A 26479-nucleotide genomic window follows, 5' to 3' on the forward strand; every position below is an offset into this window, starting at 1 on the left:
AATGTGTTCCTGCCCCAGCAAGGCGGGTGCTGTTCCTGGGATCACAGCGCTGCCAGCGTGCAGCAGCACGTAAATAACCTGCTCCACCCAGCGTCTGCAGCGTGAGATGCAGCACCGGGGGAGGCAGCAAAGGGATTTGCTGTAATCCCAGGCCCTGGAATTCCCTATCCCTACTCAGAGGAACAAACTGCCTCGAGGTCCAGAAGGAAAGTTACTGGAAACATTTGGCTGCAGCACCGGATCGTGTTCTGAGGAGGAAGATGGATGGGATTTTGACATGATGGCAATATGACAACCACACTCACTCTCTCTCTCTCACCAAAAAAACAACCAAAAAAAGCACCAGTCCAGCTTGGCCAACTTCCAGTTCTTCCTTCAAAGGTTTCCCCACTCCCACAAAGTGTTGGTGGGACACAGAATGTTTCTGGTGACATTCAGCAGTGCTGTTGCAGACATTCATAGATACGAAAAGGTAGAGAAGATTGAAAAATTCTTGTTAAAAACGTCACTGGTTAGGATTTCTTTTTTAAATATTAAAAGAGTGAAAGCTCTATCAAAGCATTTCTCTCTAATTGAAGGGAACTTCCCCAGCACAAAGCAGTTCTGTACAGACACTGCAATATGTTCTCCATCCACACACAGGAAAGGTTTTCCACCCACTCCCCCAGACAGCTCTCACTCCCCACAAGGCAAGAACTGTTCTTCTGGTAAGCTTTTCATGAGCTCTGCTAAATGTAATTTAAGGAAACATTTTTATTACCTATGGGTAAACATCCTTCTATAAGCAATCATTCCTGTTCCTGTATCATATTTCCACTCCAGCCTGGTAGGTCAAACTTACATTTGTTTCCTGAGCAGTAACACTTGATGTGCATACAGCCCAACTGGGTTTGCTTTTGACTCCTAATAGAGGCTGTGGGGGAAAATTCAATATCCTATAGGCAAAATCAGTGTTAAGTCTGTATTTTTACAGCTGAAATTAAGTTCATTTTTGCAGTAGCAGAAGGGAAGAATTAAAAATGCCCAGGCAGACTAAGAGAAGCACCACACTCGAGGTTGTAACACTGAGCCCACAAACACAGGCACAACAGGAACCCACACCTGTACTAAATAAGGAAAAGCAATGGCATTTTTATCAGGTATCCCCATGAATTGGAAAAAAAAAAAAAATGCACTACTTAGTTTTAAGCAAAACCTTTATTTTAGCTCATGGGCTTGTTTGTATTAAAAACAGTTACTTCAAAATCAAATTCACATAAAATTCAGCATGTAAATGAAGTTGTCATTGGTCAGGATCAGATTCTGAAAGACAAGGGCTCTGAGTGACATTTGAACAACCTTGGGTGGCAGCAGATAAAACTGGGAACAGCAGCAGGAGCAGCTCCTGCTCTACAGGCTGAGGAATCAAAGTGCTCCCTTCCTTCAGCAGATTTTAAAACACCAGCTGCACTCCAGGGCTCTTTAATGATTTCTCCATTTCCCATAAATTCCCTCAGCAAGGACTGAAAACAGCAATATCCCAGTTTAATCTGCTGCTGCACAGGAGTGAATTCTCTCGAGTCTTGTTAGAGGCACTGCTATTTTCTGCCAGCAATCAAAGTACTTGTCTTAAAACAATTTCCTTACAACACCAACAATCAAGCTACATTATATACACTTCAATTGTACAATTACCTTTAAAAAATGCCCGTGTACAAAATAGGTTATTTTATTTTTTTAAAAAAATCACATGCTAGATTTCAATTACATCAACATTTTAAAATAACTGAAAAAATTGATAAATAACATTCCAATTTATTAGGAACACTCCTGCAAGCAAGTGCAGAAGTATCTGCACTTTATTTAATATTCTAGTAAGCTTTTTAGGGCAATTTGTGCTATAAATCTCATGTACAAAGTGTGTGAAAAGCTCTTACTTGTAACAACAGAATAAAAGCTAATTAATTAAGCAAGAGTATTTCAGTAAAATTATTCTACTTATGTAGTAAATACCACAAGGGCGTATCATTTACAGCCAGTTAGACAAAGAACACAGCTAGTGACCAGAACACATACATTAGTTAAAAAGTCAAATATATACAAAAATATATTAGAAAGTGGTTGAGTTTAACCACAGGCTCATGTAAAAAATGTTGTTTTAAATAGCAATAGCAAAAAAATAGCTATTTCTCTATCTGCAACAGTACAAAAGGCAACACCTACATATGAGGTAGCAATGCCAAATTAAAAACAAAAAGAAACCAAAAAAACAACTTTGGATCGAGGAGCATTTCCTATATTTTCATAGCATATCTGACAATACAAATATTTAAATGAACACTTCAATCATTTCAAGAATTAACTACATTAATTTACAAAACCCTTTATTCAATTAACTTTTTAAAAATTACTGGAAATTGGTTTAGTTACTGATTTCTCCTGTTTCTAAAAAAGCTGTTGCATTTTTCAAACCCAAACACTGTACAGCAAAAACGTGGAGGCTTTATTATACACACTTGGTAAACACTATGATACATTAAGATTTAATTTACAAAGATCAGAAGGAGCCACTGTGGTCATTTTATCCTTTTGTGCCTAACAGGCAGACACTGCACACTTTTTACCCCATGTTCAACGCTAGAGGCAAGCTGAGGGTTCACTGCTCCCTTCCACAGCCACAGAAAGGGTTTCTAGAGTTTCATCTCCCTCCAGGAGTGTGAGCCACAAGCAGGCTCCACCTCCAGGGCCAGGGGCTCTGCCAGGCAGCGGCTCAGAGCTGCCCCTGGGCACTCCTGGAACTGCCTCAGCAATGTGGGGTGGGAGAAGGAGCTGTGCCCCTTCTCCCAACTCCATCTCTTTATCCTCCTGCAGGTGCAGGGCAGGAGGGGCCAGCTGAGCCTCTCTGACCAAAAAAATGCCATCAATGAAAAGCCAGGAGAGGAACAACCATGTAAGCTGAGCTGGGCCAGCTCTGGTCGTGGGGCTGCAGGCCCCTCACGTGGGTCACATCCTCTGCTTCCAGCTCCACTGACCAAAAAGACCCTGCTGCTCCTCCAATTCAGGCAACTAAATTGGACATCTGCAGTTAGATGGTACGAGTAACACCAAAAAATGAACTGGATGGAATTTCAGCATTTATTGTATTAAGAAAATAATATACTTTACATCACAGTGCTTAATTAAATGCAATAAAAAATGTAAACTCAGAATTCTAGATAAATTTTAGCTTGAAAAATTAGGGCTCGAAGAGTTTTGAAAATTCACAATTTTTTTAAAAATTGAAGTCACAGACAGTCAGTTCACATAACTCACATCCTGAAGTCTACTTGTAAGTTACACCTTCGACGCACTCCAACGTTTGGTCGGGTTTTGTTTGTTTTGTTTTCTTTAAAAGCCTAAATACCAACTGACCAAGTGCAAAGGTAGGAGGTATCCCTCTCTGCAAGGAATCTAGGTGTAGCAGTGGTTTGCCCTGGAGTGCTCTAGTAGATGTAGGGGAAGATGCGGTACGGGACGCGCTGGCAGTACCTCTCCCAGGCCAGGCCGTACTTCTGCTTGCAGTGGTGCTCGTCACGAGCCTCGCGGTGCACGAGCAAGCAGATGAAATAGATCACGTAGAAATAGGGTAAAATGTGATTGAAACCTGCAAAGGGAGAGAGTGAACTTAGATCCAGGACAAAAATCTGGAGGTGGTAGCTATCAACATGTTCAAAGCTGGTGACACGCTCTTGGTTCAAGGCAGAAGCATTTTATACCAAAGCATCGAATATTCCACAGGCCAGTGCAACACATGCAGACTGAAAAAGACCCACAAACCCACAGAAAGTAATTCTTAAAATTTAGATTGGTGTTTGTGAGGGTTCCCAGGACGAGGTGAGAGATGACTCCATGTTCTCAGAAGGCTGATTTATTTAATATTATAATTATACTCTATCTATATTACATAACACTGCATTATACTATACTATATTATAAGAAATGCTATACTAAAACTATACTAAACCATAGAGAAGGGATACAGCAGAAGGCTGGAAAAGAATGAAAATGAAAGCTGGTGACTCAGAGTCTGAGACAGCTGGCTGAGATTGGCCATTAAGTTAAAACAATTCACATGGAACCAATCAAAGATGCACCTGTTGGTAAATGATCTCCAGACCACATTCCCAAGCAAATGAGATAATTATTGTTTTCGTTCTTTTCTGAGGCTTCTCAGCTTTCCAGGAGAAGAAATCCTGGCAAAGGGCTTTTTCAGAAAATATCATGGTGACATTTAGAGTCACAAAATCTACCAATTTCACTCTCAATGCCAGCAAAGCTGGCATATATTGAAGTATTATTGTCATTTAAATTTCTTTAGTTATCAAAACCAGATTTCCAGTCAAATCTCTGCACCACCAAACTGCCCCACACAAGGTTTGCTCTGTTTTGCCTGCAGACACAAGTCCAGCTTTGCTCAGAGCACACCACTTGACCTGTGGATGAGAAGAACTGGAAAGGACCCAGAAATGTGAGACTGCAGCCCAAAAAGCCAAGTGTATTCTGGGAGTGTCAGGAGGAGCATGGCAGAAGGTTCTGGTTTGAACCCTCTACTCTGCTCTCCTGAGACCCCACCTAAGTGCAGTGGCCACCTCTGTGTATTATTAACAAACACTTTGAAAGATAATTTCACTGTGTTTGATGACCTTTCTTTTAAATATCTTTCTCTTCAAGTTATCCCTGTATATGGTGGCCCTTGTGCCCAAGCAAACTCACACTTTCGGGGAACTTCAGCTGAAAACACACTCACTAGCCTAAAAAATTTAAAGAACAGCCAATTAGCAAGTAAGTCCCATGGTTATTGAATAATAAAGTGTCAGAAAGATGAGTAAAATCTTCAGTATATGTCAAATCTGCAGCAAGTTAGAAAGGGTAAAATGGAAGTAAAAACGTGTTGCATTAGACTTATGACACAGCAATCTGCCATTCAGTAGGGTTTACTATCTCAAGTAATTACCACGTGGCATTTCAAACCCAGAGAGATGCAAAACAAAAGCATTCTTGCTCAAATCCACTTTAGTCTCAGAAACTCACCACAGGGTAGGGACCATGCCAGAGCCATGATGATGTCACCGAGGTAATTGGGGTGACGAACAAAACCCCACCAACCCGTGACGAGAAGCCCCTTCCCAGTTGCAGTGGGTATAAATTTCAGATCTGTGAACAGAGTATTGTGGTCAATGCAGTGACTGAAGTAGGTATGTATACACTACAAAGAGCCAATGAGTAAAATCCCAGCCAATGGAATAAGAAATGCACTCACCGGCCAGTTTGGGATCTGCCGGATTCCGTCGGAAATTGTTTTTCTGAGAATTTGCACTCCGGAAGATGTAATACCCAATACCTGAAAATAAACATGATGGATTCTGCATTTTCAGCATTTTCTGCTTTTCTCAGCTTCAACAAAAGCACTCCCATGCCCTTTGCCACACTTATTCCATCAAAGGCTTTTTCCCCAGAGATTCAACTGGTATTTTCTGGTTCTCAGAGCTCCAACAAGACAGAAATGCCACTGGAAACCTGCATTCCGTAAGATCCTTCTTGCTACTGACTAACTTTGAAGAGACTCTGAAGAACCTTTATTTTCACATCTATATCTGAGTTTTTTAATGGAACGCTGAGTTTGAAATTCACAGAAGGTGATGTGAATTTCACATTGTATGATTACAGCTCTATTTTGCAGCCTAGCACTTTGTTACAGCACCCACTCCATAAACTGACAACTCATTTACAGGATCATGATAATAAAAGAAGCAGGCAATGAATTATCTGGGTTTGAAATTCATATCCCCCCCCCAATTTTCACACAGCTGCTTAAACTTGGCTTTTTCCAAAGCTGCATTGATAGAAGATGCTTACAACATACTTTGAATAAAGATTGTATTTTAAAAAAAATAGAAACCCGAGAAAAAACATAGGGTGAAGAGGAAAAAACTATTTTCTGTTTTTCAGTGTTCCACATATTAAGCTGCACATCTTCTCATGTTTTCCAATCCTTTGTCTTGTCTACAAAACATGAGTGAGTTTTTATTGTTTCCTATTCAGATAAGAGGCACAACAAGCACATGTTGGTGCAAATGTAAGGTTGCCTAAAGATGTGAGATCTTTTCTCAAAGCACTCAGCTTTGATGAAAACAGATGTTTTCTGCTGACATGTGTTTGTCACTAAGGTCATCAGGGAAGGAGATGCAATAGTTACTTTTTTTCTCTAGGTTCAATAGAGCATAGCCAACACGTACTGACTTTTTTTTTTTTTAATTAGTTGCTTAGATTGACTTAAAAAAGCATCTATTAAATTCCAAATATGTTAAGTCACTTCTTCAACTCCAGACAGCACCCACCTAGAGCTGCTTCTGTACAGAACAATTAGATGTTCAGAGTCTCAGCTATCCTTCATTTGCTGTGATGAGAGTTTATTATATTCTCTGTATTTCACAGTAGCCAGACAATGCTGCATCTGAGCTAAAGCTCCTCCTCCCATCTCTGAAGCAACAGAATCAGAACTACGTTGTAACCAACAGCAACAATGACATTTACTGTAACTTACAGTTCAGAACAGTAATTGCAGCAGCAACAGGCCAAGTAATTGTGGTGGGATGACCCACTAAGTAGAAGGCCTGCAGGCTGTAGACAAATGGAACCCACACCAGATCTCCAAATGCCAGCATGAATCCAAATCCATCATGGGTAATATCCATTGTAGTCAAAACAGCTTCCTAGAAACAAGGAGGAAGGAATTTCAGCACTTCCAAAGCCTCCTTCTCTTAACCTTGTAATTAGAAATGGACACAGTTGAAGGGGATTGGCATTTACCTCATTCCAAAGAGCATCCACCACATAGAGAAGCTGGAAGCTGTTCACAAGAATCATGGACAGGGATGGCACACTGAGATTGTGGATCTTCATCTCAGCCAAGAGCATTGCCAAGTTTATAACAACCTAAGTTAGAAAAGATTTTACTTAGAAGTTCACTTGTAAAAGAAAATAGTCTTTTCTAACACACTACAGGACATCTCAAGACAAGTATTTTTAACCATTGTTTAGTTTAAAAAAAACCAAATTATTTTACAAGTCAGTCTGCAACCACATTTTTGAAACTGTATAACCTCAACACATGAATACCTAAAAAAGGTTTTCATTTGCCACAAAACAAAGAAGCTAGAGATTTCCTTCAAGTGAATAAAAATAGCAACATGGAACTGTTTTTCAGTACTCACTTGTAAGTATTTATAAATAAATATATATAAATATATCCTTAATATCAATTATATATGTGTGTGTGTACAAAACAAAAATCCCTCAGTGTACTATTTAAGTAAATAAAGTAGCTCAGATTGCTGACTCACCCAGCCAATTAATCCTGGACGCAACTCACAGAAGTATTTGAGGTCAAAGCTGCCAATACGAGGGTTTAATTCATGCCCAGTAAAAAAGTCATAAATAAAATACCCTGCAGGTAAGACACAACCTCTGTTAGTAGTACTCTTGCTTTTACCTGCCACTACACTCCTCCCCATAAATAAAATCCCATTTTCCACTAATGTTCTCTCATTATAAATTTTTAAAAGCCTGTACATAGGCAAAAAAAAAAATTAAGAGTATGTGCAAAATACAAAACAAAATCTACATAGTTTGTATTTTAAGATGCCCTAATTTTTTATTAATTAGGAGCACTTTAGAAGTTCTCCCTGACACTTGTTCCTTCTTTATTTTCAGCCTTATCCTGAAGCTTACATCACAGTGTTTATGAACATGATCATATGGCATTAATTATTTTGACATTTTCTCCTATTTAATTGTTTTTGTCTGGGAAAAAGAATTCCCTTTAGCTGTGACAATTACCCATCCGACAAAAAAGGTGGACAAGAAGGAAAATACCATGCCCTGACTTCATATCTGGGACCAAGTTTGTGGGGGAAAAAAAAAAAACCAAAAAACAAACACCACTTCACAGTGCAAAATTAAAGTCACAGTATTATAACAACCAGCCCCAAATCCAGCCTTCAATTTGTAGAAATGAAACCATAGCAAACAACTGGAAAGAAATTACCCAGAATGTTCTAACTCACCAGAATTTCCACCTGGTGCTAGCTCTTCCTCAGGTGCTTTCAGGGATCGGGCATACAGGTAAATGCTCAGTGCCAAAGAAAACACTGCAGCTGACACTGCAAACTGCATGAGGTGATCGTACAAATAGTGAAGCTCAAACTGGAAGTATAACAGAACTCCAACAGCTGCAGCAGTCAAAATAAAAGCATAAAACCCTAAAGGATGTAGAAGAAAGACATGTTAGTCAAAATAAAAAAACCCCAATTTATCATTTTAGTAGGGCCTACCTAATCCAACCTTTCTGCACTTTTACTTCTTCCAGTATTTGTCCATACTCCACTAACATTTTGGACACCCCATATATTGCTGGGGCACAGCAATATAACTAAGAGACTCTAAGCCCTGAAACTGTGCTCACCAAAAGGACAAGAGAAGCAGGAACACTCTGAATACTTCTCCATTTTTTTATGCCATAGGATCTAATTTCAGATTTTAGTGGAAAAAATGGACACTGACACTACTAGTGGATCATGAGAGCAGGTCACAAAGTCTTATCTGTGGGACAGCTGAGACAACCTTATTCTCATCTTTGAATTATCTTCATCTATACCTTGACACAGAAGTTATTTAAGTATTAAAATGACATATCAAGGCAAAACTTGAACACAAAAACTTTTGCATACACTGAGAGTATAATTTCACAGAGAATGGACTGATGCCCAAATAGGAGCAGGCAGTTCTCTGCTGCCTCAGATGAGGACTTTCTATGGATCCCTTCACAGACAGGGTCACGGCGGGGGGAGGTTAGAAGGAACCTCCAGAGTTCATCTGGTCCAGTTCAGATGGAACCCCCTGTACTTCATTTTGTGCCCAGTGCCTCCTGTCCTTACCTTTCCTCAAGAAGGCTTCTAAAATCGTTTTTAAAATTAGTCTTTGAAGCACCAAGACAATGGCTTTTTGTTTAATAATCCAAATTATGTAGCTTATTTCCTCCCTTTATCAGAATGCAGAAAGAATTGCAGCACTATGGCACGACCATAGACAAAAGTCCAAAACCAAGACAGGTATGAGACAGCCTCAAGGAGACTCACTTTTGCAGGATGTAATTCCCCTTGTTTGTTACTTACAGCCCTATTCCAACTTTAAAATGGTGCATCTTATCAGACTATGACAAAACTCAGCTTTTTACTGTAGTACTTGAATTCCATTACCACTCCTGTACAGTGAAATGTCTCGCTCTTGGGGCACTTAGTTCCTGATGATTACTAACCACTTTTTTTCCAAGAAAAGGCTCATCCTGTTTTATCCAAGATTTACAACAGATACGCTCTCTGATCAAACTGTATCTTTCAATATTTGCATTTTATGGTGCTGAGCACTGCAAATCACACAATGAATCAGTTCTGGAATAACTAACTGCACCATGCTTACCATTTATCCGGTACTGCAGTTTCCTTCCACTGGAAAGAGGCAGGCCTTCTACAACCTAAGAAGAATAAAATATTAATGCTCAACAAAGTATTTTCTGTGGGCCCTTCAAGGGAGGAAAACCAAGCTCAACTCTGTTAGAAAGACATTCAGTCACAGCAACCAGCTGGACACACTCAAACCTGAAGCTCGTGCATTGTTCTGAGAAACATACTCTGGATAGCAAATGAAAGAGATCAGCAGTTTCAAATAAAAACATTTTTAAAAATAAACCTCTTTCTAACCAGCTTCAAGAAAGCAGAACTTCTCCAGTCATTGTGAACATGTAGAGCAATAAAACATGATTGATCTACTTCAGTATCCTTTCAGAATCTGCCACTGACCCTCAAGTCACAAGAGAGGGAAGGAGAGCCTTTGCCTGATACACATACATATGGCTAGAATGGCTTAGAGATTCCTGTAAATGAAGATTGTATTCCAAAATGCTGGAGATCCATAAGAAACTGAGCATCAAAACAGTTTGTGAAATTAGAAGTCAGACACCTAAAATTCTTCTAGAATTCTCTCAAGCAAAGTTCATCCACACTTTGATCTGAATGCCTGTACAATGCCTCCTGCCTTCTCTACTGGAAGGCTCTGAAATGCAAAATTTCTGAACCAGCTGTGCTGTTTTAAGCTTACAGAAATCTGCAGCAGCTAGATTCCAGTTTATTCTGATAAAACTCATTAAATTGCTTTCAAATTCACTGCATTTGGAAGACACCCCACCTTCCAGCCTAACACACACAGTTTAGTTGCCCATAAAGACCCACATGCTCCCTAGAGCCTACCTTTCCAATTGGCAGCAAGTAAAACGCAGCTTGAAGGAAAAACCACAGAAGAATGACACCAAACACCCTCCCATCCCAAAGACTCTCAAGTGCTGGCAGAGTAGGGAAGTTCAGAAGACTTGGATCCTCTTGTTTGCACATCAACAACAAGTAGAATACAGTAGCAGGCAGGAGAAGTATCAGCATGAAAGTCCCTGTAAACAGACATCACCGCATGTTAGAAGTTAAGTACAGAAAATTTTAAAAATAGTTTAAATCCCATGAAAAAACCTCAATATTAAGTAACAAAGAAGAGGCTGTCATTATTTTCTTCTGAACAATACAGCAGCAATCCCATAGCCATATAACAGGACAGAGACATTCTTCTCACTCCCACACAAGGTCATCTACCAATGGATCACACTCATTGCATCCCTTCAAAAACAATCCAAAAACTGTCTAAAAAATATTTTACTGTCAAGTTTCAAGCACCTAAGTTTTGAAAATGTAAAAGCTTTGCTGGTTATTCTTAAATTTAATCTAGAAATATTTAAATCTCACTGTGGCAAGGGGTGGTACAAGATCTTTGCTTCACGTATGAACCAAGTGCAATAAAGATTCTTTGCCACCAAATGAAGTGAAGCACAACAATTTTACTCTGAGTTCTGCAGCCAAAGTCCAAAAAGCAGTTCCTGACACGACAGTGTGGGCAATAAGTAAAAACCTACAAAATAGTACTGATTTTCAACTAAGACAATTTGCACACATACCAATTCTTCCCCCAAACTCCAGCTCCTTTGTTTTTGTTGTTACTTTCTCAATTGGTTTTACAGCCACAAAAGTCTTTTTCTCTGAATAGATCTCTTCTTTTTTCTTGTCATCTTTCCTCGAACGCAAGCTGTACTGCTCAAGCACACGCTTGATTTCCAGGTCTGGTTTTAACTTTTGCTGTAAATGAATAAAAATCATTTACTAAAAGGTTTCCCAGTGATTTTACTTTATTTCAGTCCAGTATTTGATATTTCAGAGGACATTACTCACTGTAAATCACCAATATGCAATTATCCATTCACACAAAGAGACTGCTAAAACCAGGCACTGTAACCTATTAGGCCAGATCACAGATCAGCAGCAGTTCCAGCACACATCATCCATTGCCAGCCTCCCCCTTTCCCTTCTGCCATGTGCCTGGGCACTAGATAACAATCAGGACAATAAAAAAAAAAATCACTTTCTCTGTAGCAAACTTACTTAACATCTAAGTTTTATGTCGCCATCTATTTCTACTTGATTATTGTATTGCCCTTTTCTAGGAATTTCTGAGAGAGCCAAGCTGGGAATGTGACAAAAAGCTAAGAGCAAATTCTGTGCTCCTACCTCCAAGATGATGCAGGATGTGGCATTTTTTTCTGTACTTTCAGGTTCACCATTGTACCTTTTGGTGTTATTCTCACTCGGTTTCTGGTCAAAACAAGAAACACAGTTTAAGCTTTCAGTGTCCTATATATGGCACTGTTCTGCAGAACTGAAAGTTTTCCATAAAATACCCTTGAAGAAAGAAATTCTCTCATAAAAATTTCTCTCTAGTGAGTCTAGCTTACACAGCTCTGGGAAGACATGACTCATGTTTTATTTCAACTAAAGTTCTGTTGAAAAGAATCTGGTCTTTCCAGTCTTACAAGAGCCAACAGATCAATCCTATTCCTCAGATAGAAGCCAGGACAAAACCACCAAAGACTTTTTGATCCTTTTTGGGATAAAAGGTTTAAAGTACTAAAAGTAAACAGTAGCTCCTGGCTAAAAAACTACTTAAAACCAGATTGTGATCCACAGGCACTGGATCACACAGCTCAAAGGAGCTCACTACAAAACAAACCCCACAACTGTTTCAGTGCCTGAGAGCAGCAATTTACTAAACCTATGTATAGTTATATTAATCTGTCTTAGACTAGCTGAAACCAAACTAAAACCTGTTCATTTTCAATAGATCAGCAGAGTGCATTTCCCGTTCCAGGGACTGTGTCTCAGACAAGTGAGAAGCCATCTCAAGGACACAAGAGGCAGAAGAAATGCTGTTTTTCTCTTCACAGAGAAACACCACCTCCAGTCCTCTTCACTTAAAGATCACCAGAACCATTTTTAGCACTCAATCTTCACAAAAATGCTAAGAACAAACCTAATAAATTTCAGCTAGACACCAGATACTAGTAAACTTAAGAAATCCTTACAGGTTAGTTTTTATAATGAAACCAGTTTTTCAATATTATCCATCAGCATGGCCATATTTAAATATTCCACACTGTCTGTTTTCCACTACTGTTGCAACAAACTGAACATGGTACAGAACTCATTTTATTTCAAATCCTAATTTCTACCTGCTATGTACCAATTAACACACCTAAGAGTAAGCTAACTTCCTTTGCCCCGCTTCACAAGTAGAAGCACATGACAAACAATTACTTCAATATTAAATATTAAAAAAAATTTCTTTGTTTGGATTCCAAAAAGTTGTCAGTATCACCAAATTCAAGTGGAACTTTATAACCTTGGTTTACCTCTCAAGAATTTCCTTAAACTTTGCAAGCTAGAAACCCAATTTCTAAAAAAAAAAAAAAGGCAATTCTGAGATATACTTTTGCAGGTAATTATACTGCCCAGGGAACATGAACTACAGCTGAATTTTACAATGATAAACCCAGTCTGCATAAAACCAATCTTTCACAAATAGCAAAAGTTTCTTTAAATAAAAAAATCCAGCAAACCCACACACAAAAAGCCAACAAACAAAACCAATACCGGTAGAGCTAAGCTGGTCTCCTGAATGGTTTTCTTTTTGTCCTCTTTGTGCTCCCTGCTTTGGGAAGCAGAACGACGCCTGCCCTTGGCTGGCCGGCCAGGAGACCGAGAGCGAGAGCGAGACCTGCTGCTACTTCTTCTGGAGGGAGAACTTGAAGAAGACTGGCTCTTCCTGTGCTTGAATGATGACTGTGACTAAAAGAAAGATGGAAAGAAAGCAAAATCTTAGCTATGTCTCAAAGAACAATTTTAGAAACGTGGGGGGTTTTGTGATGAGGACTCTGGCATACAGTTCTGTAGCTCCATCTTGTATTTCCTCTACTGATGCTCTACAAAGGCTGTTAAGAAAGAGCAACTGCAGAATACTCATTTTGCTGGCAATTCCCAAAGAAGCCTGTTCCAAGTCCAACTGTTGAAGCAACAGCAATCAGGCTATGGATGTAAGCTACCAAAGTGAGCACCAAGCTGTTTAGCACACCACCCTCTCAATCCTGTGCATCAGACTTTGTTTTCCTCAAAAGTATTATACTTTTTTGACATAAATAAAACAACTAAGATACTTTAAAGATGGGATCCGTCTGAACTTCTACTTGAGGGGTCACATAGGAAGAAACTTTTACTTAGCTCCAATTCCTTGAAGACACAGTTAACAAAAACTTGCAAAATAACTACCCAGTCCTGAGCTGAAGTACAGATAATTAAATACATGTGTACTTACTGTGAAAAATACCAATCACTTGTTTTTAAATTTTTAAAAGTTTAATAGTAATAAAATGGTTATAAAAATAGTAATATCATTAGAGTAAGAAAAATTTGGACAATTAGGATTAGGACAATATGAGACAATAGAAACAAAGAGTTACAGACAGTCCGGGTACCTCTTTCTGGGCAAAATAAGCCCAAAAAAGGACCCACATTAACAGAGGATTAACCCTTAAAAGCAACAGCCTGTTGCATATTCATCCACCTCATCCATGATGCATCAATTCCATTCAAACACAGGATTCTGTCTGCTCAGTGTCAACTTCTTCTACACCCTCAGGGCTGAGCGAGGCAGGAAGAAGTTCGTTTCTTCTCATAATGGAGCATTAAATTCTCTTTCTCTGAAAGATTTAGGTGTCCTGGGGCTGCTATCTCAGTGGGAGTACCTCATTCCTTTCTTTCAAAAAAAAGCATCTTACATAGCATAGTTTCTATTTTAACATTATGTTATAACCTCAAACTATATTTAACACACTACTTAAAAGAATTAATACAGCATAACTTTCTAACATAACACATATAATATTCATTTTAATATTTGCAAAAAGCCAATCATAAAATACACATTTTTCACACTCACCCTGATATCACTTTCCTTCAGTGCAAGTTCAGTTCCATCTTTGTACTTGACAGTATAAAGATGAGCAACATCATCGTAGCTGGTCACTTGTACTTCGTAGTACAGGACGCTGCCCGGCCAGCGGCCCATCACCACCTCGCCATCAGCAAACTTCCGGCTGGGCATTTTCCAAACACAATCCCTGGAAAATAAATCACTCAATGAACATGGCAGCCAAACATCAGGCTTCATGTTCCCCTCCTCTCCTTCTATATCATGTAACTGAGAAGGAGACACTTTCAACAAGTCTCTACTTTAAATAGGGAAAAGAAAACAGCAGTGATCTCTTTTCCAAATCAACAGCAGACAGAAGAAATAGTCTTAAAATAGAGAGAAGATTGAAGGTGCACATTCTGGAAAAACATTCAGATGTATTAGACTAGTACTGAGCTACGATATACAATCTCCATCATCAGGCAAAGCACATCTTTGACCAAAATTACATAATGAAGCTCATCTTATCAGATGAGCTTCAATACCATTACATGGTATTGAAGTGTCCTCTAACCCTTGTTTCCTGTGGTTCTACAGAAATTACACAAGTGATGATTTCTAAACATTAAACATCCCCAATCTCTTCAACACTTACACAGCCACATTACAGTCTTTCTTCAACTTATTATGCCAAACACTCAAAAGCTAAGGAACTTCAGAATTTAAGCTGCTGTCTGGGTTGAATATTTTTCTTTTCCACCTCTTTAACAAAAGGGCACAATGCCTCTTCTAGGGCTCCGTGGGAAAACAAAGCACAGCATCAGAGCAATCCCACAGCAACCCGAAAAACTAAATTCTATCCCCCATCTGCATCATCAGGTTTTTATCTGATATTAACAAAATGTGGTGTGACTTCTACCCTTTGGTCACCCCACCAGGTGCTGGGAAAAAACCAGAGCTACAACTGAGAGGAAGTTGTTTTTAAGTGTAAAGCCCTGTAGAACTGTTTGGAGAGTGCTTTGTGTTATGTCACTGCCTTCTGAAAACAGATATCCCAAGCAGAATATACTTTTAATCTCAATGTATCAAGTGAGACTACCTTAAAAGTCTACGGTGAAACATACACTAAATAACTAAGGTGAAACATACACTAACTTTGTACTGGCACCCTGTGTACAACCAACACAGGAACTCAAGAGGGGACGGTAGGGACAGGGAAAAGACACAAACCACAAATGTTGGTGTCAAAGCATTTCATTTTAACTTGTTTGCTTTATCAATTTGATAAGAAAGTGAAACCACACAAACTAAGGTAAATACACGTCTTTAACTAGTTAATCATTACATATCCTACTAACTAACCTGCAGTGAAAAGTTGAGATTCTTGGGGAAAAAATACTGTTAATATTCAATCACAGACCTTCATCACTCGTTGGGGGATGGGGCTCAGTGAGGTTTTACAATCAACATTCATTCTGGCATTTTCTGACATTGCTGCCGCTGTTAAATTTTACACCTATGTAGCTCTCCAAGTCAAAAAAACAAAGAAATTCAGCAGAATTCCTTCATATGGATTTTATTACTGATACTCCAAACAGCTTCAGACCAGAAACATCTGGCCATCTCCTCTGCTGTATATTTGAAGGAGAAAAAAAAAAGTTTTACAATTTGGTTTTACTGACACTTGCCAGTGAGAAACACGATGAGTTCTAGTCTGTGCTTGTTAGGCATGTGCTATTCCAGTCTTCTGCCTTCTAACAAGTGTTTGTTGTCCCAGTTTCTTGCTTCTGTCTTATTCTTTCTGAATTCTCATTCCTCCAATTTTCTTTTATCCCAGTCAGCTTAACCCCTTCAAATTCATAGCCCTGTTTCTTATGACTTCCATATTTTCATTTCAAATTCTCCATTCTCCCCTTAGCCCCCATCTTGGAGTTGTTGTGGATTTTCTGCCTTTTCTGCCCTTGCTCACCAAACCAGTTCTGGTTCCTCTTTGCCACCTGTGCCTGAATCTGATCTCACTCCCCATTTCTGTCTCCCTGTCCAGTTTTCTCACCCAAAGGCAATTCTTTAGGAGATCCAGGTCTACCACTGCTCTTTGCCAGCCTCTTGCAGCCACAGTTTCTTCCTGCTCTTCCATAAATAGTCTGAACACAGGAGCTCCCCGAGTGCACTCAGAGCTGTCCCCAGATGTCACCATGACTTCATTTCCCCTCTGCTTGCTGCACTTCCTACACCCCAGCCAACTGCTTCTCCTCCTGGCCTGCAGCACCTCAGGCACAGCTGCAAACCTGGAGCCTGAGCAGGACAAAGTGGCTGATCCTCACGCAGAGTTGTACAAAACAGGATCTTCCTTTTCAAAAAGGGTAACATTTTTTCATGAAGTTGTTACTGAGGACATGTAGGCTGGTTTTTCCAATTTACAGCAACCACTTCACAGTTTAGATACAATTTCTGAATTTGAATTCATAAGGATAATAAAATGCAGTTCTCTGTCAGATTTCAAAACCCAGCACTTCTGTATGCAAACACAAAGTCCAAAGAAAAAGTAACTTGATGATTTAATTATTGTGAAAGGCAGAAAGACCTTCCCTTCCTCCAACCTTGTTCTCAAAAGGAGCTGAAGGTAGTTTTAAAAATTGAAAAATGTGGGTGAAAGACCTGAAGCTAAATCCATGTCATGTAATTCAGCCTGAAGTAGATACTGCCAATATGAGATTCCAAAACAATAAATCAGCAAGTGGAAATATCTTCTGACTCAAAAGTAATGAACAACTTTATTAATGGGAAAATGAATGTATTTTTCAATTCTTTTCTTTAAATATTACAGCTTAATAATAAGCTCAAACATTAAACATTAAAATAAGCAAATGTAACTTCTTACCCTATTCCTCATTCCTTACACCCCACTTCAAAAAGCTGCACCTTTTGAAGGCAGCCTTCATCTACTCAGATGCACAAACATAATTACTGGCATCCAGAGGAGAAAAGACAGGAAGTCTTTACAAAAAATTCTGTTTAGAGATTACATTTTTAATTTACTGCTCTTTCAAGCTCTACACACCCTTGATGATTTTCACGGTATCAGCTGGCATCAGCCTAATAGTCCCAGTAGTTCTGCACAAACTTCAAAACATAAATCCAAAGAAAATAATCTCATACAATGAACCCTGCACTGCACAGACACCTTACTGCAAGTGTAGCCACTTACTCAGGAGATGAAATTTATGTTTTCTCAACCATTACAATTTTCCTTTAGGAATCCAGAGTCTAAGAGAAAGGACTTTGTATCCTATACCAAGCCAAGCCAATTAATGCAAATCTCCCTGGAGCTTGAAAGTGGGTGAAGAACAAAAGTTTCTGCTGACTCAAACAAGAATGAAATAATTAAAAAGAAACTTGGCTGAGAAACATTACTGCCCCATGCATGCATTTCTGGTCTTCTTAATGACTCTCTCACTAGAGATGTGGGAAGATATTTCAGTGTGGAGAAAGTGATGACTGTTACCTTGTAGCCACAAGGAGATCACACCCCATCAGCAGAAGCTGGGCACACAGTTTTAAGAATAAATAAACACTAAACAAGTTTTCCCTCTCTGGAGAGCAAAGCTCACACACAACACATACACACAGGGATTCCATTTACTAATTCTGACATCTCTCCACTGTTAAGTAATGTTCTGGATGTCAGAGGAGGGAGCTAGCTGAATGCAAGAAGAAATAAAGGAAAATAAAGAAAACACTGACAGTCAAGGCTAACAACACACGGAAAGTTACTACTGAATTCACCAAAGAGAGCTGTACAGGACCTTTTCAGCAACACCATTACTCTCTCCACATTTCTAGCTCTTCACATTCAGAACAGTGAAGGCACCTATCCTTGTCCAGGCCAACTTAACTTCACCACAAGTACCAACAAGCCTCGAGGCTAAAACAACCCATCAACCCTCGGGCCGGGAACTGAGGATCTTCCCTTCAAAGAGGCTTTCTACCGGAAACCCCGCAGGCGGAGGGGACGCGGCAGGAAGCGGAGCTCGGCACGGAGGGCCCGAGAGCGGCGGGGCGCTGTTGACAGGAAGGCCCCACGTGCCGGCGGAGGCCCGGCCCCTGGGCCCCGCCCCGCCCGCGGCCCGGGCCTGGCGCGGGGCCTCCGCCGCGGGGGAAGGGAGGGGCCGCACCGCCCCTCGGCGGCCTACTCCCGCTCGGAACCCGGCGCGGCGGAGCCGAACAAAGCGGGGCCGCTCGGCCCCGCCACCTCCGCTGCCCCGAGCGAGGGGCCCGCGCCGCCCGCCCGCCCGCCAGGAGCGAGGCCCGAGCGCGGCCGAGGCGATCGGCCCGAGCGCTTCCCGACGAGAAAGCCGCCAAGGAAAAGCTGGGGGGGAGGGGAGGGAGTGGGAGGTGGGAGCATCCGGGCCCGCACGCGCAGCCGTTCCCGTTACCTGGAGCCCGCCCGCGCCGGGCCGGGCCGGAGGCGGTTCCGCGGAGCGGCGGGAGCGGGGCCCGAGCGCGCGCCGCTCTCCGCTGAGGGGAACAACCGCCCCGCCGAGCGACGGTTACGGCCGCGCGCACGGCCCCGCCCCCTCTCCCGCCCCGCCAAGCGCACCCATTGGCCGGGACGCGCCGTTTGAATCGCGGGGTGGCCGCGCACCATTGGCTGCGCGGGCGATGGCGCGGTGCGCCCTCCCCGCCCCGCGGCGCGCGCCCGGCCCCGCCCCGCCCCGGCGTGAGGTGGGGGGCGGGGGGGAGTAAGGGCCGCGCTCGGCCCCCCCTCCCCACGGTGCCCCTCACGGCGGGTGATGGCGGGAGGGGAGGGAGAGCGGGGCGGAAAGGTCGCTGTCGTGATGATGGGGGCAGGCTCAGACCGCCTGCGCCACCCAGACCCCGCCGCCCGGGTAAACAAAACGGAGGGTTTTGTTTACGGAGCACTCACGGCGCCGGAGGCGGCGAGACCGCCAGTACTCCTACGCGGTCCGAACAACAGCCTGTGTTCCTTCCAGCCCTGCCCCTCCAGCACTCAACAATGACAAAATGTGGTAAAAATGCAGAAAACGACATCCCTTCTCGCTCAAAAAGAAAAATTTAAAAGGGATAAAAAGCGGAGGCGGCGAGGCAGCGAGTGCTGCTACACTGACCGAGCAAGAGGCTGTGCTCCCTCCAGCAATAAACAAAGCCAAAATGTGGGGAAAATGGGGTGAAAACACACTGAAACACCCGTTTCTCTCTAAAATAAAAATAAAAATAAAAGCAGAGGAGGCTTTTGAAGCCGTGAGACGAACAAGTGCACCTGTCCTGACAGAACAAGAGGCTGAGCTCCCTCACGCCCTCGACAAAGCCAAAATATGGTAAAAATACGGTAATAAAATTGCAGTAAAAGCACACCCACTGTCTCCAAAAGGAAACTAAAAAAGGGGCTACAAAACAGCAGCGTGCAGTGTGGTTACCCCTGCGCTTTTTGGGCAACTTTTCCAGAAAGGCCATTTGAGTTCCTGGCCAGATTTTGAAATCAGGAAGTCTGAGCAATACTTGAGCAGGCAGAAACAAAATGTGTTGTGAAAAAGTTAACAAATAGTCCTTAACATTGAGGTTTAGCGTTCAAATGAGTTGTTTCCAGTGCTGGCGTCTTAAAAGTGGTGTTAAGAAGTGTTAAGAGTGAAATACAGCATGTTTGTGTCCACACCATTTTTATGGACCTCCCAAATTTTCTAAATCTGGCTAACAAGTGATGCTCTGTCCTAATAAAGCTTCCTAAATGAAGGGGAATTCCCTTAAGACAAGCCCACCATTGTCCCGTACAGAAAACTGCCCAGTGCTGTGCAGACACAGCAAAAATCTCAGATAAAAAAGAACCCTGAAACAACAGCAACATCATAAAATAAAAAATGGGGGAAAAAACCCAGACCAAAAAACCACAGCCAAAATGAACTGACATAAACAGGACCCGTGGTAGTCATGAGCTTAACTTATCTGAGACATAATTGTTGTATTTGGGGGGTTGTTTTTTGCTGTTGCTGTTTTGTTTGTTTGTTTGTTTCTATTGGGGTTTAAGTTTCTAGCTATAATTGTTGAATTAAGAGTATGGCAAGCTTTTTTCTTCTAAGTGATTGCAGGAAATGGGATGTCCTGAGTGAATTATAAAAAATGGTTATATTTTACTATTTATTCTGCTTATCTTATCCTTGATTTTTTAATCTTCACAAGCAATTCTTTTTAAATTGCATTTGTATGTCCCCCATTTTTGTACCACAGGGGTCCAGTTTAGTTTGTCAAGCATTCATTGTATTTTTCACTACGTGATACAGTGAAAGATATCTAAAGGAGGTTAAAAGTTACTCAGTCAAACCAGAGCCACATGTAAGCATAGATTTTAATAAATGCAGTCAGAATAAATGTGGGTTTTAATTGTGTTAAGGCAGTCGGTTTTATCTGAGAGACATTTGATAATTTACTACATAAAAGAGTGCAAGTGAAGCTTGATTTCTGGCTTCAGATAATTAATATTTTGGTTCCAGCTAAGATTTCTGCTTTATTTACTATTGCAAAGTTTACAACTGTAATGTTAAGAACTGTTTTCAGCAGTTCAGTCTAAATTACAGCAGGTATTGCTTGGAATGAGCCTGCTTCATTTTGTTGGCAGCAGAGGCCTACAATTAATATGTTTAAATAATGGTTTCAGTTGAAATCTTGTTTAGAGAATAAATTTGCCTTCAGAGAAATGGTTTGAGTTTGGGATTGTTTACTCAACTTGGATTAGAAAGCTCTTGGGCCACTAAGAAATGTTTATTTTGATTCTGCCAGTGATAATTGAGATACATTTGAGAGATTATTTCAAAAATATTTATGGCCCAACAATAGAATATTTATAGGACAACAAATATTTCAAAAATATTTATGGGACAAATGTGAAATCCAATCAGCATCACCACCACCAAAATTATCTGCTGCAAGTTAGGTCTGAAATTTGCCAAGATCTAATAAAGCATCCCAATCCCACACTGTGAAACTAAGAAAATAATTCCATTTTAATGACAATCCCAGAATCATCAAGGTTGGAAGAGATCCTCAATGTCCCTTAGTCCAGCCACCACCACAACACCACCATAATCACCCATAACCCCTAAAAAGTTGCAAAAACCTAAAGCTGCCAACACGAGGAGGTTGAGAAACATTCTGATAAATGGCTTTAGCAGAGGCTGCTGGGGAGGGTGGGGTAATAAGCTTCTGTTTCCTCTCCTGATTAGGCCTTTGCTAAGAAAACACCCATAAGACTCAGTAGTGTGGGGAGTTTTATAGCCTGTTAAACAACCCATGTATTCATATATATTTATCTACCTATATATATGTGTGTGTGTACATTCTATGTGTACATGTACACAAATTTGTGAGTGTATATATATATATATATATATATATATATATATATATATATATATATGTATACATATGGTTTCTCTTTCTCCTTCTGTCATATTTGATCAAAGCATCCCAGCCTGTCTGTTGAAAATGTATCTACTTTTTTACAAGAGTGGGGGAAAATTCTTGGCTGGCAGCTGTGCTCCTGACAGGAAGCCAAGCACTGACCTGCTGCAGCCAAGCTGGTGATGAAGAACACATGCACTGTGTCACATCACAAAACAGAACTGGAAGGAAAGGCAGACTGAATTCTGCAGGTAGACAAAACCCATCTCCTCTCTGCTTCTCAAATGTTGAAAAGCTGATGATCCACTTGTTAAAGGTGTTTGAGTGTGCTCAGGCATTTTGGGGATTTCTATTACTATATGTAATTTACTTCCTATTTTTTTCAGGGGTAGAATGCTGCTTATTTAAGGAGCAGGAGATTTGGGATTAACCTCTGAATGTTACCTAACTAAATCAATATAGGTTTTGTTTGCACAGACCTCAATAAGGCAGGGATTCCACCCTTGACCACAGAAAAAGTTTCTCATTATATATTCATTTATGATGTAGCAAATTGGAACTTCAGCCCGCCTATAAAGGAGAAGCCTGCTAACAAACACTGCTGCTCTGGGCAAATTAGGTTGAGCACTTGCATTCTGGGAAGTTTTGCAAAATGTTTATCTTTGGAAACAGCTTTAAAAAAATACTCAAGCCTATCAACCATGCTGGGCTCCGCAATAAGAAGAGGGACACAGACACATGCAAACTGACTCCAGTTTTCTAAACAGGAGAAGGAGGAAAAAAAAGCATATTGAAACTTTGATCTCCATAAAATACAACAAATTTCCTTTCTGTATTGTATGTGAATTTATAAATAAGACTCATAATTGACTGAGGGAAGTTGATGCAATTCTCCAAGAAACGGGTCTTGAGATAAGAGTTTTGGCTACTGTATCTTCAGCTGGGCTACTTACCTTGCCATTTCTGCAGCACGGCTGTTAAATTACTCCAGCAGAAAGCCCTGGGGACAGTCGAGTTTCTGAGAGTTTATGGAAAACACAGACTACAGGAAGAGTTGTAAATGTTTAAACAGAAAATGGCTTTTATTCTAGAGAAAGAGAGAAAACTTCAAAGTTTAAATGGCTTATTCAGAATACACAGAAAAGCCACACTCATCCCCTGGGTACTCCTGACTCACAAGCAGTTTCCCAGAAGTCTTCTGGCTTTTAAACCTGTGTTCTTAGTCTTCAGAAAAAGGTTACAGAGCAGAGTGACTTCTGCAGGGATCTCCACAGGATGGGAGGGACAGAGCCTACCTTTTCCTGGTTCCTGTGTGACAACCTGCCCTGCGTGAAGGGAGAAACTTGACCTCAATCCCCACTTCTGGCACATTAACAATGTTACATCCCTAAACATGAAGGCACTCTGATACCTGAGGAAAAAGAAACAAATGTAACTCGTGGCAAATGCAAAACAGACAGAGCCCAAAGGCTGTAAGTGTCAGCACAAACAAGTACACATGTATATATGTGCATGTGTATGTGCATATAATACACATAAATATACATGTATATAGAGCAAGAATGAAAACAACATTCACTTTCCAGCTTTATTTTTGCAACCAATGCATGATTTTTATGCCCATGGCTGGCACTGTACACAAGTCCCTGCAGTAAGACAAAGCTAACATTTCACATTTATTTATTTATTTGTAAAACAGGCTGAAGAGGCTGCTGGTCCAGAGGGAACAGGCATTGGAGCAGCCAGGGGACACAGCCAGGCAGGGACCTGCAGTGAGGCTGATGACTGGGCCAGTGGCAAAGGCCCTGCATCAAGGCACAGTATTGCAGCAAACTCCAGTTTTCTAAATTGGGTTAAAAATTCACTGCACTATGGGGGAATATTTAAGAAAAGTAACTAGGGTAAATTTGGACATATTTATAACAAATACTTATAGCACTGGGATATGTGGAATAGATGATAATTCTTACCAGGGTACAGACACCAAAGATATGATTTTATTTAATATGGCATTCATATTCTGTCTCTTGTATTTGATGCTACTGCTATCCTCCCACCTCTCATCTTATTCTAGAAAAAAAAAAAAAAATCTAATTAATCCAAACATGCAAGCCTAAACCAGAACTGATAAATGAAGTAATCAGCTCAATGCATCTAGCAAATGATGAGCTCACATATTTTGGCTTTAGGAGCTGGTATCACTGCATATCTACTCTCAATAAAATTTACTTCTTCTCTGATTAAACCTGCTGAACTAGTCCTGTTTACAATTTTTTAAAGCACAGTAATTTAAATATTAATTAACTCCTTGAACTTAAACATCTATATTTCTAACATGTTAAGATATATATTCATGTATGTATCTTATATATCAAATTAATGGATCCACTGTGGTTTATGAAGGTGCAGGGTTTAAACTGATTCAGATGTGTTGTTTACTTTTAGAAGAGATTTCTAAAAACCAAACTAGCATACATGCATCAAGTTCAGCATTATTAAAAATATTAGTAATAAGTGTTAGAGAAGGGCTTCAATATATGTGTGATCCTTGTTCATTGTTTAACATTTTAAATTTTTGTTTCAAAAAATGTTCACATAGATTTAGTTCTGTTAGAAGCAATTTCAGTAAATTAATCAAGTTGCTTCAGGGCAGGATTTGCATGCACAAGCCTACACCTCCCTCTCTCCACACATCTCTCTTACCTTCCTTCCCTACATTTCACAGTCTGTATGCTCTGGCTGTGGCTTTATATGTGGACCATTTATAGCACAATGACAAATCTGTGTCCAGATTTTTGGTGAAGCACTGAGCATCCAACAGCTGGAACAGAATTGCTGAAAGACACTGTCAGTGTGAAAACTTTCCATGAGCCAGTACCCAGAGACAGATAAGCAGCAAAGACACATACTTCAGTCTTCTAGTTTTCTCTCTCCCTAGTTTCTCTCCAGTGTTCCCATTTACCAGGCAGGACAAGTTCAGCCCAAAACATGAGTTATGGCCAGCAGAGCCTAATGACAAACCTCTCATTTAATTAAAGGAGGAAGGAGAGTTAGGATGATTCCTTACCTAAACTGTACTAAACACCAAATTCATAATGAATTCTGGCACTAGGCAGGCTGCCAAGTTTTCAGACATTTCTATGCTTAATTTTAACTGCAGAACCATCTCTGATGTTATTGCAATAGTTGTCTGTTCCCACCATGGATACCTCTGTGGTTTTTGAGTTTCACAAACCAGTCACAGTCATTCCCAAGGGTCAGCGTTCTGGAAAAAAAAAAGTGACTTGGATATTTAAAAAAAAAAAAAAAAAATTATGTTAGGACCAATTCCCACACAATGTTTGTTTGTTCAGCACACAAAAGGAAACTGCACTTTGTTCTCCAAGAAAGCTGGCTGTGCTGCAGACATCATTACACTGACTGAGAGTCCCAGCAGGGCAATTCAGATGGCTCACAGGATATTTTTCCCAACCTGTGCAGAGCTGACCAGACCACCAGTCCCAGAGAGTTTGATGAGGTTTTTGAGTCCAAAATGAGACTGCTGTGCACACACCACATCTGGCATTTCCATGAGCAGTAGGTGGCAGGATGCTGGTTTAAGATTCAGTGTGGTTAAATACAGTGTTAAAAACAAAAAGCAAAATCTTGGGTACCTGATACTGAACTGCATGGAACTGTTTCCCCCTGCCAGGTAGGATGGTCATGCTGCTGGAGCAAGCCCTTATTTTGCCAGCCAGAAATGCACCCCAGTGATAACCTGGCCTGAGCACACTCCCCTGTGCAAAAACAAAGACACTTCCTGCTCCTAAGTACTTTGCATTTATGCCAGCAGGCAACATGACTCACTCGCTTCACTTTTAAATTGTGTTTTCCTTTCAAAATGGCTCTGGCTGACCTGGTGTGGATGGATCCCTTCTGCTACAGCAGCCAGGCCCCTGGTCGTGCCCAAGTCCACCTGCTGGAACACCCATGGATCTTAACTGTGCATAACATTGAGCTGCACTGGAGTTCTTTACCCTTTTCCTCACTTGTTTCATGAAGAGAAGCCCACTGTCGTGTGGCTCAGAGGTTATTGCTGTGAAGCACTGGTGTTCCTTGTCTCACACAGACAGCCCTGGTGAAGGCACATGGCAGGAGGGCTTCGTGGTGCAAAGAGATTGGGCAAGCAGGGCTGAAAACCACACTGCAATTGAAAAGCTTGGTTACTTCTCTGTTCCCTTCCTCTCTGGTATATACAATGACATTTCTCAGAGCACATTTCCCCCAGTTACAACCTCTGCTGGCATTGCACCAGCCTCGGGTGAAGCTGTGGTGGCTGCAAAGCCACTTCCTGGACTGGCTGAGTTCAGGCTCTGCAGAGATGCAGCAGCCACCCCATCTTCACCTGCCACTTTGGCACTGCTTTGAGCTTTCACCTGAGGGAGGGAGAAAAAGATACAATCCAGGCAGAATTACAGAGCAGCTCCTGATGGCCAAAAAAAGCCAGGGCTGCTTTTGCAGGCTGCAGCAGGCAAGGCTAAACAGAAATCAGGAGATCCTCACTGCATCCTCGAACTTTGCTTCAAAGCTGGGGTTTTACAGCATTTTTGAATTTGAAGGACAGTTAATATTATAACAATATATAATATAATATTATAACATAATATTCAGACCC

General features: G+C 40.9%; 1 protein-coding gene across 1 annotated transcript; it reads right to left on the minus strand.

Annotated features, from left to right (window-relative positions):
* Positions 1-1178: 1178 nt before the first annotated feature.
* On the minus strand, positions 1179-18984 carry LBR (lamin B receptor). Its single transcript, XM_059840681.1, has 14 exons — positions 18849-18984; positions 14440-14620; positions 13098-13292; positions 11679-11762; positions 11072-11249; positions 10323-10516; positions 9496-9550; positions 8085-8279; positions 7362-7465; positions 6829-6954; positions 6563-6731; positions 5279-5359; positions 5050-5172; positions 1179-3622 (listed from the first exon to the last, which is right to left on the minus strand). The coding sequence occupies exons 2-14, from the start codon at positions 14602-14604 to the stop codon at positions 3462-3464; spliced, it is 1830 nt and encodes a 609-aa protein (XP_059696664.1). The 5' UTR covers positions 14605-14620; positions 18849-18984; the 3' UTR covers positions 1179-3461.
* Positions 18985-26479: the final 7495 nt, after the last annotated feature.

This window comes from Haemorhous mexicanus, chromosome 3 (genome assembly GCF_027477595.1).
Source record: "Haemorhous mexicanus isolate bHaeMex1 chromosome 3, bHaeMex1.pri, whole genome shotgun sequence".
Taxonomy (NCBI): Eukaryota; Metazoa; Chordata; class Aves; order Passeriformes; family Fringillidae; genus Haemorhous; species Haemorhous mexicanus.

Coding starts and splice junctions, on each gene's coding strand:
- LBR (XM_059840681.1), bottom strand. CDS start 14,604: ATGCCCAGCCGGAAGTTTGCTGATGGCGAGGTGGTGATGGGCCGCTGG. Junction 13,293..14,439: donor TGAAGGAAAGTGATATCAGG/GTGAGTGTGAAA, acceptor TCTTTCTTTTAG/TCACAGTCATCATTCAAGCA. Junction 10,517..11,071: donor GGAGTTTGGGGGAAGAATTG/GTATGTGTGCAA, acceptor GTCTGTTTACAG/GGACTTTCATGCTGATACTT.